The sequence below is a fragment of the Mixophyes fleayi genome, chromosome 3 (genome assembly GCF_038048845.1).
Source record: "Mixophyes fleayi isolate aMixFle1 chromosome 3, aMixFle1.hap1, whole genome shotgun sequence".
Classification (NCBI taxonomy): domain Eukaryota; kingdom Metazoa; phylum Chordata; class Amphibia; order Anura; family Limnodynastidae; genus Mixophyes; species Mixophyes fleayi.
Genome location: NC_134404.1, coordinates 35,475,882 through 35,496,289, shown reverse-complemented (window position 1 = coordinate 35,496,289; position 20,408 = coordinate 35,475,882). Strand labels below are relative to the sequence as shown.

The 20,408-nt window shown below is 46.5% G+C and overlaps 1 protein-coding gene and 1 long non-coding RNA gene across 5 annotated transcripts in view; one reads left to right on the top strand and one right to left on the bottom strand.

Annotated features, from left to right (window-relative positions):
- The window catches only part of ATAD2B (ATPase family AAA domain containing 2B), a 78,261-nt gene extending 75,435 nt beyond the window's left edge, over nt 1-2,826 (bottom strand). For all 4 annotated transcript variants that reach the window (XM_075201367.1, XM_075201369.1, XM_075201370.1 and 1 more), the window contains exon 1: nt 2,508-2,826. In XM_075201367.1, the coding sequence (XP_075057468.1) occupies nt 2,508-2,600 (93 nt within the window). In that variant the 5' untranslated portion in view covers nt 2,601-2,826. The remainder of the gene's footprint in view (nt 1-2,507) is intronic.
- A 3,808-nt stretch (nt 2,827-6,634) lies between these two features.
- Nucleotides 6,635-8,578, top strand: LOC142142622 (uncharacterized). Its single transcript, XR_012689245.1, has 2 exons — nt 6,635-7,037; nt 8,108-8,578. It is a non-coding gene; the product is annotated as an uncharacterized LOC142142622 (long non-coding RNA).
- The last annotated feature ends 11,830 nt before the right edge of the window (nt 8,579-20,408 follow it).

The following is a 20,408-nucleotide window of genomic DNA, read 5'->3' as shown; positions in this document are numbered from 1 at the left end:
TGTGTGTGTGTGTGTCTTTCGTTGTGGTAGGGAATGTAGACTGTAAGCTCCAATGGGGCAGGGACTAATGTGAATGACAAATTCTCTGTACAGCGCTGCGTAATTGGTGTTGTTCCATAAATTAATGGTGATGTTGAAGGTGCTAAACCTATCTGTAATCATCCGTCACTTAAACAGTTAGTAAAACTTGTAGCAAAAGGGAGAAAAACTGCAGAAGAACAAAAATAAAACTACAAAAATTGAAAAGTATCAACATGAAAAGTTCTGGATAGGTGAAATGACAGTTTTGAGACAGCCATACTATAGGATCTGTGAAAGTCTGCTCTAATTACTCATGCAAATATGTCAAGGACTACAACAGTATCTACCCCCGCTGGAAACAGAACTACATTGTAAGCAGGGAATTAAACTGTCACATGCTGCAATCCCAAACTCACATACAATACACTGCACTGTGTATAAGCCACAGATATATATCTCCCAGTATCAGAAAGACAACGGCGTCCATATGATACAAGGAATCTATTCCAAAAACTACGGTGAGGTATACATAGGTGAGGTATACATAGGTGAGGTATACATAGGTGAGGTATACATAGGTGAGGTATACATAGGTGAGGGCAGCATAGCCAGGCAATAAAAGGATGGCATTCTGACAGGCACCGAGTACCTCCAACACTATTACTAACTACAGCCAACACTAACATCAATTATTTATATAGCACCACTAATTCTGCAGCGCTGTACAGAGAACTCACTCACATCAATCCCTGCCCCATTGGGGCTTACAGTCTAAATTCCCTAACATACACAGACACACAGATAGAGACAAAGACTAGGGTCAATTTGAGAGCAGCCAATTAACCTACCAGTATGTTTTTGGAATGTGGGAGGAAACCCACGCAAACACAGGGAGAACATACAAACTCCACACAGATAAGGCCATGGTTGGGAATCGAACTCATGACCTCAGTGCTGTGAGGCAGAAGTGCTAACCACTAAGTCAACGTGCAGCCCATCCCGCACAACTGTATTGATACAAGGTAGGCGTTCAACAAAACAATAATACAATGAGTCACATTCATAGGTGTTTCTCAATATTCAAATTCCAACTTTGGAAGGAAATGGGTGTGAACTAAAAAGTCTTGTTAGCAAACCCCCGATATCAGTTAAAGGGAGATCTGGAAAACAGAACCTACAAGTTGAAACTCATGTCAGTCTGTGGGGCAAATAAATTCCAGCGTTACTGCCTGGAACGTCAATAAGCGACAACAAGAACTATTCTCGGACTTGGATTGTGCAAAAAGCTTGCAAAATAAACGTATTCATTAATCACAGGGAGGGTGCAGAAATGGGGAAGCAGCAACATGTTAAGCCAGCTTGCAGAGGTGTGCCTGAGAAAACCAGTTTGCATTGTGATGGTTTATCTGTAAAGCATGACTGAGAATTAACGTGATCATTTAAGCCAGGAAGGGCACTGTCCAGGGTACACAGATTACTTGCACACACGCTGTAACCAGAGCTACCAGCGTGGGTGCAGCCGGCATCTCTGCACAGCAACAAAACCCAAGAACTTTTGTTCTTTTGTACAATTCATAGGGCAACCCACACAACACACTAACACTTGTTGTGCCCATATTACACACACACTTCTCTTGATGCCAAATCGGTAGAAACATAACACACTGTTAAACCACATTCTAAACACAGAATTAAAAAAAAAAAAAAAATACAGTCTCTTATACAATCTAACTATTTGACTTCAATAAGAACATACCAAGATACTAACATTGTAATAACAATAAAAACAGCAAATTATGCAAAATCCCTTAAATCCATTGGTTACAGTACAATACAAACTGTTCATGTAAACAATGTATCCTTAAATACACTGACACAAACATAAAACCCACAGACAAGCGTGTGTAAAAAGATTAAGTGGATATTTATTTAATAATATATAGGACAGGAACAAAATAGCAGAATGTTATATATACACTCTTGTACATAATGTACACATGTCAGGGTATTATTGAATAAATATAGCAATATATGCTTCTCTGGTTAGATTTGCTGTTTTATTTCATGAAGTTACAATAATATAAGCACATAGTAGCCTATATATAGACAGAAGAGACACAAAGCTATATATACATATATATACATACACACACACACAGCCCAGCAGACAATGAGGAAACCACATACATAAGGCAGTATGTGCTTGCTATATAATTATATATATATATATATACACACACACACACACACACACACACACACACATACACACAGACACATCTACATCACAGCAGACAATGAGGGACACACATACATAAGGCAATATATATATATATATATATATATATATATATATACATACACACATATATACACACACACACACACAGATGTACACAGAGACAGACACACATCAGCCCAGCAGACAATGAAGGACACACAAAGGCTGCTCCCTCTCCCCGGCCTCCTCCTCCTCCTCCTCTCACCTTGGCCAGTTGCCGGCTCCGGCCGGAGCGGGTTCGGGATGAGATGAACTTGACATCCGGGCCCTTCAGGGCGCTGCGCCGGGTCTTCACCATCCTGGTGCCGGCCGGTGAGCCCGGGCCCCGCTCCTCCCCTGCCAGCCGCCCCCTGTCACTGCTCCTATCCGCGCCCTGTCTCCCGGGCCGCCCGGCATGCACAGCCCAGCACCCTGACAGCTCGGCTGTGTCACCCCCCGGCTCTCTCCGGATCAGGCACCGCCGGCCGCCATTTCCCTTTCTCTGCTCAGGCACCGCCGCTGCTGCTTTCACCAGCCGCCAGGGAGCGCTCGTCAACCGCCGCCGACACCTCTATGGTCTGAGGATGAAGCCCGAGGTCACGTGAGTGGCAGTGAGGCCCCGGGCGCCATCTTTGTTGTGGCAAAATAAACACAAAAATGTGGTCAATTTGTTAATTTAACCTTTTAATGCCCAGATCAATGTGCATGTCAGTACTTCTTGTTGCTTATACCGTGTAAGCGATTTTAGGGTATTGATTTTGTTTTGGTAGCATATTAGAATCAATAGCTAATGGGAATCATCACTGTGTATATATAGAAGTTGAACATAATTAGGAAATAATTTTTTTCCCCAAGTGGTGGGTGAAAAGAAAAAGGGGAATTGGTATGTTTGTGGTGTAGGTTAGTGGCCTATTGTGTGTGACTCACCCATTTTGTGTTAAAGCTGTGTGTCACCCATACAGAATCTGTCATTGTAGAGCAGATTAAGCCATACTTGACAACTCTCCCGGAATGTCTGGGAGACTCCCGCATTTCGGGTGGGTCTCACGGACTCCCGGGAGAGTGCGGCAATCTCCCATCTCTTCCTAGTGAAGTGGGCAGAATTAGGGCAAAAAGGCCGCAATTCTCCGGGAATCGCAGTATTTGGCCCCTCCCCTCACTGTAAAATGCGGCTTTTGCGCCATTACATCACAGGGGTGGGTCCAAAAATGACGCAATTTCAGAGCCCCGCCTCTCGCACGCCCACCTCCCCCAGGGAGGCTCCTGGACGCCAACTCCAAAAAGTTGGTAAGTATGGAATAAGCATTATAACATGCACTGACAGCCCAGATCTGGCACACAGGGGAGACACCTGATTCATTAGGGTGCGTGTTCTGAGCGTAATTTGCATGCTGTATTCTACGCACGTATTTATGACTTGCGCACTCCCGAATTCATTAAGAAACGGGTCTCAAGATACCTAGCTAGATGAATTCGGTTGCAAGCCGCTTCTGTTACGCGCATACTTACCAACTTTACAATGTTGGTATCCGGGAGCCTGCGGGGGAGGTGGGCGTCATGGGGGGGCGGGCCTCCAAAATACGTGTCATTTTGGACCCGCCCCCATGACGCAAAATGCGTCATTTGACAGTGGGGGCGGGGCCAAACGCCGCGATTCACCAGGAATCGCGGCGTTTGTGACCTAATTCTGCCCACTTCACTAGGAAGTGGGCAGATCCGGGATTTTGCCACACTCGCCCGGGAGTCCGGGAGACTCTCTCAAAATGCGGGAGTCTCCCGGACATTCCGGGAGAGTTGGCAAGTATGGTTACGCGGTGTATTACTGCGTCCGACCAGGGAACTGTGCCGTTCCCAGCTGTACAACTCACGTACGTTAGACATTGGCATTGTTATAAATAGTGATGCTTTAGTTTATTTTGTAGGAGTGTCCTTAGGAGCTAATTTAGCATCATCTATTTTATTTGAATCACACAGTGCATTACAGATGACAAATCCTTAATGTCGGTGACCAATAATGTGTGTAATATATAATTTATGCCATTAAAACTTATGTTTACACGTGTGTCTGTGTTGTATTCACATTGTTTTTGGGACACTACAGGTCCCAGCATGCCCTTGCAGCCATGGAGTATGCTTGTGCTTGTAGTACTAGTATTACTTAATGGCAGCTGGCCATCCTGGGACCTGTAGTGCACCAGGGACAAAATACTTTTATTACCCCACACACATGGCTCAGGGGTGTGGGAAGGGCCATAGTGTTTTCAGCACAGGGGTGGGTACCCCTACGGAGGGGGGGGGGGGGGGTGGAGGGCCGCATCTACCTAGGGAATGCAACCCAGTACTGAATACTCTGAGGTCAGTTGCCGTTATGGCCGGGGGACCCTTTGCTACGGGAGGCAGAGCCTAGTGCTGGTAATAGTGAAATCGAGGTCAGCACATGCTGTATGGCCATACTTGCAGGTTTTTCAAATAAGCTGTCTGGGAGGGGGTCCGTTGAGGGGGCGTGGCCTCACACATTGTGCCGTTAGGTCCTGCCCCCATCAAGCGTTGACAATTACGGCCAATTGCAGCAGAGGGAAGGGCCAGGATGACGCATTTAGCTCCTGCCCCACCCACTTCGCCAACGGAGATAGCTGGAACCTGGAGGTTTGCCTACTTTCTCGGGAGTCCGGGAGAACTCCCAAAAATTTGGGAGTCAGTAGGCAACTATGTGTTTGGCCGCCCATATTTTGCTAGTTCCTATCTAGGCTGCCAGCACTACAGTTGTTTCAGCTGTTTTGGGCGGGGCACAATTTTTGGTTTTGACTTTGTAAAAGTGTAATGATTTATGACAATATTGTGACTGGATCCCATATGATAATAATGGCTTTGAGCCCGTAATGTGTGTGAAAAGCGAATGATTACCTCGTTCATTACAGTAATAGGGTATGATGTCAGAATTTTTGGAGGCCTGCTACCTTAACCACAAACTTCCCTAGGACTACAAATATCTGGAAGTAAATATCCAGTAGAAAGGGACAAATGTATATTAGAGATTAGTTTATGTTCAAAATGTCCCTTCATTATGGTATAAATTTACATGAATACACATTTTCTCTTGTATAAAACAATACACACACACAATAATGTTTTGAACAATTTTTTTTACCAACTAAACAAACAGTAAAAACTAGACAAAATTAAGTGCTATAAAATGTTTTGATTAATTTAATATTTAAAAAAAAAAATTGGGTATTTTTTTATTTGTTTGACAAGAGAAGCCAGGGATGGGGGGTTGTCAACTGGGTCAGGGGTGCAGGAATCCAGGGCAGGGGTGCAGGAATCCAGGGCAGGGGTGCAGGAATCCAGGCCAGGGGTGTGGATAATATGACTGTTTTCTTAAACTGTAAAAAAAAAGAGAAAAAACATTAGTGTTGTAAACTTAGGTCAGTTTCTTATAGAGATGAGCGGGCTCGGATATCTGAAATCCGAGCCCACCCGAACGTTGCCAATCCGAGCCGGATCCGAGACAGATCCGGGTATTCCCGCCAATTGCAAAACTGAAACCGAGGCTCTGAGTCATAATCCCGCTGTCGGATCTCGCGATACTCGGATCCTATAAATTCCCCGCTAGCCGCCGCCATCTTCACTCGGGCATTGATCAGGGTAGAGGGAGGTTGTGTTAGGTGGTCCTCTGTCCTGCTATATCTCGTGCTGTGCTGTGCTGGGGAAATAACAATGCCCTTAGAAGGACACAGCACAGCACAGCACAGCACGAAAATTTTTAAAAAAAGTTAAAAAAAAAATAAAAAAAAAATAATTATAAAAAAAAGAAATTAAAAAAAAATATCCAAAAACAATCCTGCAGTATAAGTCCATTGGTACTGCAATATTACAAAGTTCACTGATTCTGCAGAATACTCTGGGAATTAGTGAAAATGAATGTTATTGAGGTTAATAATAGCGTAGGAGTGAAAATAAACCAAAAAACTTGATTTTAACACTTTTTATGTTTTTTTCAAAATAAATCCGAATCCAAAACCTTTCGTCAGGTGTTTTGCGAAACAAATCCGAACCCAAAACCTCAAGCAAATCCGAATCCAAAACACGAGACACCAAAAGTGGCCGGTGCACATCCCTAGTTTCTTACCATATATTACTTCTATGAGTGTACTTTGTATACCCACTTGCTGGGCTGAGCGGAGGAGTGAAGTGTTACACAACATTAAACTCTCTGCAAAGGTACATGTTATGCTAAACACAGTAGCAGCCAGAGGGCTAATACTTTTTGGTGGCACATGCAGATAAATAGATATTTGAGGGGTGGTTGGGGTGCATTGGGGGGGGGGGCAGTAGGTTGACATCAAACACTTATTTAAGTATTCTTCATAATGATTGTCCTTTTTCTTCTCTTTAGAATACTCTAATTTACTGGAGCATCCAGCTTCCATTCTAAAAAAAAAACCAAAAGACTGCACCTTTCTGCAACTTCATCTTAGTGGGTAAAATGGTCTCTACCTGACCCATACAGGGTATTTAAGTATAGTTCCTAATGACGGTGTTTTTTTCTTCTATTTCGACTCAAAAATGTCTGACGGGGGCAGTCAGGCCACAGTCAGGCAACGGGCTCCTCTGCTACAGCCTCAAAGCGGAGGCAGCCCAATTACAGTCAGACAAAGAGATTCTGGTACAGCAGGTGGTGGAGAGGCTGCACCCCACCACCCAACAGCTCTCCAGCCCAGCCAAAGCCCATGTGTGGGAGGACATTACTATGCAGGTCAATGCCGTGGCTCCAATTCATCTCACTGTTTTTATTGTATATATAACTTCAACAATTCAAAGCAAATTTAAGCCATTTGCCTAACTTAAAACATTATTATCATCATCATTTATTTATGTATATAGCGCCACTAATTCCGCAGCGCTGTACAGAAAACTCACATCAGTCCCTGCCCCATTGGAGCTTACAGTCTAAATTCCCTAACATACACACAGACAGACTAGGTTCAATTTGTTATCAGCTAATTAACCTACTAGTATGTTTTTGGAGTGTGGGAGGAAACCGTAGCACCCGGAGGAAACCCACGCAAATACGAGGAGAACATACAAACTCCACACAGATAAGGCCATGGTGGGGAATCGAACTCATTGCCCCAGTGCTGTGAGGCAGAAGTGCTAACCACTAAGCCACCGTGCTGCCTAAATGACCTTTACTTCACACAGCTGGCAAAACTTGAAGCAGCATCTAAAAGATAAGCTAAGGGACCAGCGCACACATGCCCAAACAACTGGCCATGGTCTCCCAGCACAACTAGAGCTGACTCCCCTTCAGACCACGGCATTGGCCAGCATTGCACAGATGGTGAAAGGGGTGGGCCGTATTGACACAGGAAGCAGCCCACCCCTAACAGAACCTCAATCTCCCATAGGTACATTGTAACCATTTATACATTGTTTCAGAGAATTGCATGTTTTTGATTGTACAAATTAGCCCCCGCCCCCAACATAATCTGACCTATTGGTAAATAGCTAATATACATAACAAATCCTTCTCACTTCTCCTGCAACACAGTCATCCCTAATGTACATTCAGTGCACAGTGTTTAACAGAAAGGAATATTTACTTTAAAAATCATATATCAGGATCCCAATGATGCATAGTTAATAATCCACCCATATATGCTGGTTGATACAGTGACGTTTACTTTTTGCCCACAAAATAGAAGGTGATTTTGCAAACTTAGTACAGAGCTACATGGGGTGCAAACAATTGACATTGTTTTAGATATTGCAAATGTTTGTATGTTTGGGAATAACTAAATATTTGTCATTTTTCTCTTTTTACAGCTGACGAGGAGGAGGAAACCCAGGAGGCACTGGTGGAGGAGGTCCGTGATGTGGAGGTGCCTCAGAGGGAGGAAGCAGGGGCCAATCAGAAGCAGACACTCATCTATATGATAACCTTACCCAATCCAACTCACACCTTATAGGCACTACCCAGGAAGCTCACAACTATTAATTCCACACTTACAGGCGTCCACAACATCTTTTCACATTACTGACCTCCCCACTATGTCACTTCCAACCTTCCTACCCACGTGTCCCAAGTTTCCCTTCTTCCCCTTTAGCCCAATTATTCATTCCTATCCGTCAGCCCAATTTACCCACACCACACCCTTTGCCCCATCATGCACCATTTTTCCTTTTTACAGTACCCACGTTTCCCCTGCTGCTTCACTACCCTCTCCAACCAAAATCCATCTAGCTGTCCCAAAACCATCTGGCCCCCCAGCCCCCTGTGCATCCCCACCAGCCACATATCGCCCCCCAGCCCATTCTGCATCCCCACCAGCCACATATCGCCCCCCAGCCCCCTCTGCATCTCCACCAGCCACATATCGCCCCCCAGCCCACTCTGCATCCCCACCAGCCACATATCGCCCCCCAGCCCCCTCTGCATCTCCACCAGCCACATATCGCCCCCCAGCCCACTCTGCATCCCCAGCAGCCACATCTCGCCTCCCAGCCCACTCTGCATCTCCACCAGCCACATCTCGCCCCCCCAGTCCACTCTGCATCCCCACCAGCCACATCTCGCCCCCCCAGTCCACTCTGCATCCCCACCAGCCACATCTCGCCCCCCAGCCCACTCTGCATCCCCACCAGGCACATATCGCCGCCCAGCCCACTCTGCATCCCCACCAGCCACATCTCGCCTCCCAGCCCACTCTGCATCTCCACCAGCCACATCTCGCCCCCCCAGCCCACTCTGCATCGCCACATCTCGCCGCCCAGCCCACTCTGCATCCCCACCAGCCACATCTCTCCCCTCCAGCCCACTCTGCATCCCACCAACCACATCTCGCCTCCCAGCCCACTCTGCATCTCCACCAGCCACATCTCGCCTCCCAGCCTACTTTGCATCTCCACCAGCCACATATCGCCCCCAGCCCCCTCTGCATCCCCACCAGCCACATCTCACCTCCCAGCCCCCTCTGCATCCCCACCAGCCACATCTCGCCTCCCAGCCTACTCTGCATCTCCACCAGCCACATATCGCCCCCCAGTCCCCACTGCATCCCCACCAGCCACATCTCCCCCCCAGCCCCCTCTGCATCTCCACCAGCCACATCTCGCCTCCCAGCCTACTCTGCATCTCCACCAGCCACATATCGCCCCCCCAGCCCCCACTGCATCCCCACCAGCCACATCTCCCCCCCAGCCCCCTCTGCATCCCCACCAGCCACATCTCGCCTCCCAGCCTACTCTGCATCCCCACCAGCCACATCTCGCCTCCCAGCCCACTCTGCATCCCCACCAGCCACATCTCCCCCCCCCCAGCCCCCTCTGCATCCCCACCAGCCACATCTCGCCTCCCAGCCTACTCTGCATCTCCACCAGCCACATATCGCCCCCCCAGTCCACTCTGCATCCCCACCAGCCACATCTCCCCCCCCAGCCCCCTCTGCATCCCCACCAGCCACATCTCGCCTCCCAGCCTACTCTGCATCTCCACCAGCCACATATCGCCCCCCCAGTCCACTCTGCATCCCCACCAGGCACATATCGCCGCCCAGCCCACTCTGCATCCCCACCAGCCACATCTCGCCTCCCAGCCCACTCTGCCTCTCCACCAGCCACATCTCGCCCCCCCAGCCCACTCTGCATCGCCACATCTCGCCGCCCAGCCCACTCTGCATCCCCACCAGCCACATCTCTCCCCTCCAGCCCACTCTGCATCCCCACCAACCACATCTCGCCTCCCAGCCCACTCTGCATCCCCACCAGCCACATCTCGCCTCCCAGCCTACTCTGCATCTCCACCAGCCACATATCGCCCCCAGCCCCCTCTGCATCCCCACCAGCCACATCTCACCTCCCAGCCCCCTCTGCATCTCCACCAGCCACATATCGCCCCCCCAGCCCCCACTGCATCCCCACCAGCCACATCTCCCCCCCAGCCCCCACTGCATCCCCACCAGCCACATCTCCCCCCCAGCCCCCTCTGCATCCCCACCAGCCACATCTCCCCCCCAGCCCCCTCTGCATCCCCACCAGCCACATCTCCCCCCCCAGCCCACTCTGCATCTCCACCAGCCACATCTCCCCCCCAGCCCCCTCTGCATCCCCACCAGCCACATCTCCCCCCCCAGCCCACTCTGCATCCCCACCAGCCACATCTCCCCCCCCAGCCCACTCTGCATCTCCACCAGCCACATCTCCCCCCCAGCCCCCTCTGCATCCCCACCAGCCACATCTCCCCCCCAGCCCCCTCTGCATCCCCACCAGCCACATCTCCCCCCAGCCCCCTCTGCATCTCCACCAGCCACATCTCGCCTCCCAGCCCACTCTGCATCCCCACCAGCCACATCTCACCTCCCAGCCCACTCTGCATACCCACCAGCCACATCTCGCCTCCCAGCCCACTCTGCATCCCCACCAGCCACATCTCGCCTCCCAGCCCACTCTGCATCCCCACCAGCCACATCTCGCCTCCCAGCCCACTCTGCATCCCCACCAGCCACATCTCACCTCCCAGCCTACTCTGCATCACCACCAGCCACATATCGCCTCCCAGCCCACTCTGTATCCCCACCAACCACATCTCGCCTCCCAGCCCCCTCTGCATCCCCACCAGCCACATCTCGCCTCCCAGCCTACTCTGCATCACCACCAGCCACATATCGCCCCCCAGTCCACTCTGCATCACCACCAACCACATCTCACCCTCCAGCCCACTCTGCATTCTCCCAGCCCCCTCTGCCTACCCACCAGCTTCCTATGGCTACCCACCAGCAACATCTTTCCCTTCAGCCCCCTATACCCAGCCTCCAGCCCCTTTGGCACACCCTCAGTCACTCTGCTGACCCATTGACCTCCGCTTCTTCTACAGGGCCTTCTACATCACGGGTAACCAGAAGCCAGGTTACAAAGCAGAACACAGCCGCGGGGGCAGCAGAAAAGAAAATGACAATAATTTTCTATTAATGTCTATTATGTATGATGTGTGTATTTGAAATTTTTTTTTATAATACACTTCTCTTTTTTTATCTAATAGACTTTAAACCAGATTGTAACAATTACTTACATTAAAAGTAGGTGGATAACACATACTGCCTGAAGCAGGCTTTAACCTTTGTAGTTTGCATGTACACTAAAGAGTTAAAGCATACTTGTACAACAATACAGGTGGCCTCATCAGGCTCATTATAGATGTATTTGAGGAAAATAAAAAAAAATATGATTAAAAAACAAAAAAAACGTCTTTTAAAAATAACTTTAAAAAACCATAACTAAACAATATCTATGTTGCAAGCCTTGGATAAATATACACAAAAAAAAATCAACAGAATGTACTGAAGCATGTGGATTATAAATTCTCAAAAGAAAAATTTAATTAATGTCACATGGTATAATAATAAAGGCATTAATGATAAAACAGTTTAAAAAAATGTTTTTCATGAAATACATTTATTAGAATGTTGTTAATGTCTACTGAACATAATAATACATTTTACAGTTGCTCGTGATTGCAAACTCATCTTACAGCATGCATACGGAACTGTCATCACTACTGATCAGGACTTAGACTAGCCACAGTGCTGGAGCAAGAGATACGGCAGAAAAACAAGTTACTTTCACGGGGGTAGAGCTTGATACGGCCCTGGCTGCGTGCGCTCCAGTTTGGCACGTCCCTATTGTGCAGTAAATACGACAAAACGCCCCTTCCCCGACCAGTTCACTCCCCAAAGTCATATGTAGTAAGTGCACCTTGCGCTCACTATCCCACGGACATTGCTTGCGTACACAACCGTATATCTCGGTTCGAGATGTAGAGGGATAGTAATACCATGTACGTCAGACAGGTCCCATCAAATACGTCCATTTAGTCCACTATATAACCATACAGTATGTGCAATAGATATGTAATAACCGTGTATATCAGTATAGAGTGTGTGTAATAGATATGTAATAACCGTGTATCACGTACAAGTGATGTCAGTATACAGTATGTGTAATAGATATGTTAGACGTGATACAATACAAAATCAGATAAAACAAATAACACATTCCACTTTTCTATGTCTTTATTAACCATCTGGGCCGTTTGACCATAAATACTGATATCACCTGGTTCTCATCCTATCAAATCGCTCTTTCAGTGTTAATTTCTCTGGTTCCACCTCTGTTCCGCTTTCTTTATCAGTTGGAGTACCACAAGGCTCAGTCCTAGGTCCTCTGCTATTCTCCATCTACACCACCAACTAATAAGCTCCTTTGGATTTCAGTATCAACTTTACGGATGATACACAAATGTATCTATCCTCTTCTGATCTCTCACAATCTGTGTTGCCTCGCGTTACTGACTGTCTGTGTAATCCTTGACTCACAACTATCCTTTGTTGATGTTACATACATCTAAAGAACATTTCCAAAAGACGCACATATCTCACACAAGACACTGCAAAAACCTTTATTCGTGCACTTATCTCCCACATTGACTATTGTAATTCCCTCCTTACTGGTCTTCCCAAAATCAGACTTGAACCCCTACAATCTATTTTGCACGCAGTGGTTAGATTGATTTTTCCTTGCAAACCGTTCTGTCAGTCTCTACACTGGTTGCCTGTTTTTCAACTAATCCAATATAAAATTCTTCTATTAACATACAAGGCCATTAACAAAAATACACAAACATACATCTCACTTATCTCAAAATATCTCCCAACTAGACACCTCCGTTCTGCACAAGATCTGCGTCTCTCTTCCACTCTCATCACATCCTCCCATTTGCGGTTACAGAACTTTTTTCGGGCTGCACCCACTTTGTGGAATTCCCTCCCTCGCACTGTAAGACTTTCCTCTAGTCTCCAAACCTTCAAGCGTTCTCTGAAACCCCACCTCTTCAGACAAGCTTATAATATTCCTCAACCAGCATCTTAATCTCCCTAGGTTACCCTATTATCACCCTCTACACAGCTAACACAAGACAACAACCCTCTGACCAACATTGCTACACACACAGCCCACTCAATACTTTTACCTTTGCGTTCTAGCTGGTCCAGTGTGCAATATGATGTAGCACATGCCCTTGTGTTTCAAACTCCCATTGTCCTATAGATTGTAAGCTTGTGAGCAGGGTTCTTTTACCTCTCTGTCTGTATGTATTACCCAGTATTGTTTTATTAATGTTTGTTCCCAATTTTAAAGCGCTACGGAATTTGCTGGCGCTATATAAATTAATGATGATGATGATCACCAGAGACATCAGGAACTTGGCCCCATATTTCATCCTGTGTGACCCCAAAACAGAGACGTTTGGGTTGGAAAATGTTTTTAGTATGGGACGTCATTCGACCACATTAACAGACCCCAATGTAGTAATAAAGTTGCTACACTGACCCCTAAACACCAGATCTGGGGCCAATTCGGCCGCATATGGATCATACAATGCCCAATACTTCCCGTTTCCTGGTCAGAGGATGTCTGCTCATAGCAATCACATCCATATGGATCAGGTTACCTTAAGTTCTGTCACTATGGGGATCATTTATATACATATATCGCCCTCACACCTCTCCCCAAACACCTCTGCACATCTCCCCACACACCTTTCCCACCACACCTCCGCATAATCTCCACCACGCACACCTCTGCACAAATTCACCCACGCGCAACACCTCACAGTCTCCCCCACGCTCACCTCTGTACGGTCTCCCCCACGCTCACCTCTGTACGTTCTCCCCCATGCTCACCTCTGTACGTTCTCCCCCACGCTCACCTCTGTACGGTCTCCCCCACGCTCACCTCTGTACGGTCTCCCCACGCTCACCTCTGCACAAATTCACCCACGCTCACCTCTGTACGTTCTCCCCCAAGCTCACCTCTGTACGGTCTCCCCCACGCTCACCTATGCACGGCCTCCCCCACGCTCACCTCTGTACGGTCTCCCCCACGCTCACCTCTGTACGTTCTCCCCCACGCTCACCTATGTACGGTCTCCCCCACGCTCACCTATGTACGGCCTCCCCCACGCTCACCTATGTACGGTCTCCCCCACGCTCACCTATGTACGGTCTCCCCCACGCCCACCTATGTACGGTCTCCCCCACGCTCACCTATGTACGGTCTCCTCCACGCTCACCTATGTACGGTCTCCCCCACGCCCACCTCTGTACGGTCTCCCCCACGCTCACCTATGCACGGCCTCCCCCACGCTCACCTATGCACGGCCTCCCCCACGCTCACCTCTGTACGTTCTCCCCCACGCTCACCTATGTACGGTCTCCCCCACGCTCACCTATGTACGGCCTCCCCCACGCTCACCTATGTACGGTCTCCCCCACGCTCACCTATGTACGGTCTCCTCCACGCTCACCTCTGTACAGTCTCCCCCACGCTCACCTATGTACGGTCTCCCCCACGCCCACCTCTGTACGGTCTCCCCCACGCCCATCTATGCACGGTCTCCCCCACGCTCACCTATGTACGGTCTCCCCCACGCTCACCTCTGTACGTTATCCCCCACGCCCACCTCTGTACGTTCTCCCCTCCCCCACGCCCACCTCTGTACGTTCTCCCCCACGCTCACCTCTGTACGGTCTCCCCCGGGCCCACCTATGTACGGTCTCCCCCGCGCCCACCTGTGTACGGTCTCCTCCGCGCTCACCACTGTACGGTCTCCCCCGCGCTCACCACTGCGCGCTCACCTCTGTACGGTCTGCCCCACGCTCACTTCTGTATGTTCTCCCCCACGCTCACCTCTGCACGGTCTGCCCCACGCTCACTTCTGTACGTTCTCCCCCACGCTCACCTCTGTATGGTCTTGTGAACCATACTGATATTACAGCCACACATACAGGTTTAATTAGCACATGGATACCTATTAACGGTACTGACTACACCGATAAAGAAGAGGACGACAGTAGGACACTGACTTGATACTTCAGCGACGTGAAAAAAAACCTACTTACCAGGATGCAGATGTCTTCATGGGACGACTCGCTGTGTTGTCAACTGTGTTAGATGACGTCATATCAAAGTGCGACTTGTCTTAAAGCGGCGATGGGCAGACCCAGCTATCATTGATGCAATGTAAGTATTATTTTAGGGATTAGGGGTATTAGGGTTAGAGAGTTAGGGTTAGGGTTAAATTTCCATCATTAACACATGCAAAATTGGAACAAAATAAACATCTGTGCAAGCCATGCCCCCATTTCACATGAAACACTCCCTAATCCACACCCACTTTCTGAGGAAGCCACACCCACTTCTATGTAAGTGTCTTTTTCCACATCTAACAGCCAGCTGACAGGGTGTGTCTGCAGCAAAGATAATCAAGCAGAACAACTGCAATTTATTTTAATTGGGAAGACGGCGTTACACAATGCCAATAAGAATACATTTACTTATATATGAGTGATAACAAGGAATGAGTTTTTTTTTTTAGTAGAACAGAAGGTTTGCGTATGGGTGAAGGAAAATTTCATAGGGTAAAGATTTTGGATTAAACTCTGATCGGATAATCCTTCTTCCTAAGTACCAATTTATAACTAAAAGTATCGAACCCTTGATAAACCAGATAAATGAAACAGTATACAGGTCACAGCAAAATAATTGTTACGTTATCCATTCATGTAAAGTAAGGACAAATAGTGGAAATTAATATGATTTAACAAAACAAAAGATATATAGTACTGTGTGGTGGCCCTTACAGAAAAGATACAGAACTCTCCAGCCTTCAAAGTGGCCGCACTCCCTTCTCCGGGTATGCCCCGTGACCTCCCTGCACCGTACAGAGGAGGTCACATGACGCGGAAGTCGGCTACCCACGTTCCGATAAGATCGGGAGCAGTGGCTGGCGGGCCACAGGCGAAGGCTAGGTGGGCCACCTGTTGCCCACCACTGCATTCGTGTGCAGCATAGATACACAATCAAGTGCCCTTAGAGAGCGCTATGAAATGAAACAATGAACAGATCACAGACTATGTATTTTAATACTAGCCGGCAGCGGCAGATGGTTAATCTCTGGGTATTGAGGAAAATAGAGAGAAAACTGGCAACCTATTTCAGTTAGTTTAAATGCCAAACAGAGCAAGATGAAGTGGGCCCTTCAGCTGCACACAATTAAGGCAGCTGTTCTGCGAGGTGAGACAATATTCTACCTATCAATTTACTAGAGACCTAGTTTCATGACCCTAATCCTTGTTGTGATGTAATGTCTGGCAACATATGATATTATGTGATATCCTGCAGCATAACATAACCTGGGACATGCAAATGACTGAAAACTGGAACGCAGGTAACTGTGCTGAAATACATAGAAACCAGAAATGTACTTTGATTTTCGAAACAGAGCTAAAATGAATTAGAATCTAATTAGGTGTTATAGGTTGTTCTGTGACCCACAGCAACCAATCAGATGTTTACTTTCACCATCTAACAGTACTAAAAAAAAAATGACAGCTGAAATCTGATTGGTTGCTACGGGTCACAGCAAAGCTGCCTCTGCAACTATTTTGATAAATGTCCCCTAATATTTCTGTAGTACCCTTTTAGGTACCATCTCCAGGGCAGCACAATTTTGTTGCATCATAGACAATGGTAAATCTTTATTTTTCATTTCTTTTATTATATAAACCACATGTCTCTAACTTTTTGACAGCTAAAGCAAAATAAATGTATTACATTCCCGTAAACACCGTACTTGAAACTGTGCCTTTCATCTTACCTCCTGTAAAATCAGCGATCATTAGGAAAATATTGTATATTTTTAATTGTACTACATGCAAGTGCTTGAAAACTGATATTTTGAGCTCTCTACATCTGATGCTCTCTAACGCCAGACTACTTATATTTCAAGCCGCAATTCCTATGAGAGCATTAGAAATCCCATTGCTGGCCTCTTTGGCAGCTAAATAGCTTAATTTTCCACGGCTGGTGTGTATGACATAGCCAGCCTTAACCCATCGAGAGATGGAATTAAATACTTATTGTTAGTTTTCAGATGTAGCACTGTTCCGCAAAGCATGATTCTTATCTATTATCAAGTTTCCTTTGATTGTTATATATTTACGTGTATATGACCTTAATCAAGTCTGTGTGTGCACATATGGCAGCTAGATAATTACATATCCAGTCTATAACTAAAACAAAAGATTCTAGCTAGCATTTATCTAGTACATTCTAGTAAATTATAGCTAGAATGTGATTGGTTGCTCCACTTTTCCTTTTTAGACTGTTTGATAAATCTAATTAGTCTTTACAGTTTTATGCATCAGTGTTAGTTGCTTGTGTTTGAAACAAATAAAAAGTAATATTTTATGTCAGTTGGCTGCAGATTTACATATATTTACTTTTCTGCTTTGTTTTTAACTCCACTGCATTTTTTTTAACACCCATGACTTGCCATCATTCCCCCCTGCACACCTTCAATTGGGCCCCCAAGTGGAAATCAAGACATTGTCTCCGCACCTCCCCCCTTATGACACACTGTGATATTGCAGCTGATTCAGGTAATTGTTCCGAAATTGCTGCATGTGCGGCTTGAAAATAAGCAAGATGTCTGGTAATAATTCAAAGAAACCCTAAACGATTTAGCTGTTCAAATACAACATTCCATTATGGCCAAAGAAAGCAACCCCCTAGTTACAGGCTTATATAGACAATAAAATACATTATTTATAATCATATACTAATATCTACCAGTCCCATCTGACTGGTATTTAGTATTCTAGTGACAACTAAGATCGCAGAGAGCATCTTTGTAAACGCCACACAATATAGAGACCAGCACTCCCCCCCCAGCCATTTCATCACACCCCCATTGGCCAATTCATGATCCCCCAGCCATTTCATCACCCATCGCCACAGCCAATTCATCCCCCCCAGCCATTTTGATCAAACTCCAGCAGACAGAAGGCGTTCCAATGATGAAGCAGCCTGTGTAAGATCCTGGGCGGACTCAGCTAGAGTCAACGCCGAACCCGCCTCAGCCTTGGAGGTCCCACTAGTGGATGGTACAGGCTATGAAGGTGGAATATGTGGTGCGGGTAAAGAAAGAGAAGGGTCACCTACCTCTTTATGAGACAGTTCCTGTGCATGGTAAGATATAAAATACAAATACCAAAAAAGTGTAAGAAAATGAGACCTCATCTATTATTACCTATAAAGGTAAAATAAAGTTAACCAGAGGCCCAAACACTATACAAAAGTCTGTTACCTATGATATTGGATATAAAAAGACAGGCAACAGAGCACATCAAATACACTAAAACTAGAGAGCAGAGCAAGAAGGCCTACAAGACCAATATTTATTGAGTAGTCAACTAAGTACAGTCTGAAACAATGGCACCAGATGAGGAAGGCCCAGGGTAGGGAACTACTGCAGCGACGCGGTGGCTGAAAATGTTGGTGCCGGCTGAGGAGAACCACCAAACCGAGGAGGACACATCCTCTCACGAAAATCCTATTGACTGGTCTGGCCATATGCCAGGAGTTGTCCCCCTCCATACTTCTAGAAGGCCCGCTGCTCCCTTGTCCACGCTGACACCATACTTAATCATGGAGATCTGTGGCCGGGTCCCTGCTGCCGCCTGCAGACCTCGTTGGACGCCGCAGGAGTTGTACTCTCCATGAAGGTGATCCATGGGATCAGTGTGGCGGCTACGTACTGCACGATCTGCTCCTTAGCTGTAACCACGACAGTGAGAGGAGCTGGCCAGCCGCAGAGGGAGAGGTACGCCTAAAGGTTACTCTCCCTCGATCAGGGACCCAGGGGGAAAGCAGACGACAGGCATTTAACCCATGTGGAGGTGTCCCTGTTTCGTAGTAGTAAAGTAAAAAAACTAAAAATACAAAAAAACAGAGGGCAAGATCCCACAAAAAAACATCTCAAGTCCACTTTACTAAAACTGAATATGGCTGCAGATGGGAGGGGCATAGTAGGGGAGGAGATAGCCACTCAAAATGTTTAAATGTTAAAGTTCCTTTACTCCAGATCCACCTACTATACCCCAATGTGTCTCAGTGGCAGGAAAGAGAAAATCTATTTTACTTTTAGGTGATAGTGATATTTAGCACAGCTGGTTCTTTAGAGCAGTACATTGCAATAAACAGGAATATACTACTGATTTACACAATGTGGAACTGGGCAAACCTTTTATATTAAATAGTCTAAAAAGAAGTGGTAGCAGTTTTCTAGAGTGGTAAATAGTTGTCATGTTTGCAGTTTGTATCTGTAAGATCAATTTCTCTGCCAGAGTATTACCACCGATAAGTTCCCAACCAGTATGATTTGTATTGATCACAATATAGTTCTATTGCATTCTATACTGACTGTGGACACTGCATCTACCAACATGATCTGTCTGATCATAATACAATGCTATTACACTCTATACAGACACAGGACACTACACCCCCAACATGACCTGACCACTGGACATGATCATAATACAATTCTATTACACTCTATACAGACATAGGACACTACACCCCCAACATGACCTGACCACTGGACATGACCATAATACAATTCTATTACACTCTATACAGACATAGGACACTACATCCCCAATATGACCTGACCACTGGACATGATCATAATACAATTCTATTACACTCTATATAGACATAGGACACTACACCTCCAACATGACCTGATCACTGGACATGATCATAATACAATTCTATTACACTGTATACAGACATAGGACACTAGACCCCCAACATGACCTGATCACTGGACATGATCATAATACAATTCTATTACACTATACAGACATAGGACACTACACCCCCAACATGACCTGACCACTGGACATAATCATAATACAATTCTATTACACTATATACAGACATAGGACACTACACCTCCAACATGACCTGACCACTGGACATGATCATAAGACAATGCTATTACACTCTATACAGACATAGGACACTACACCTCCAACATGACCTGACCACTGGACATGATCATAAGACAATGCTATTACACTCTATACAGACATAGGACACTACACCTCCAACATGACCTGACCACTGGACATGATCATAATACAATGCTATTACACTGTATACAGACATAGGACACTACATCTCCAACATGACCTGCCCACTGGACATGATCATAATACAATTCTAT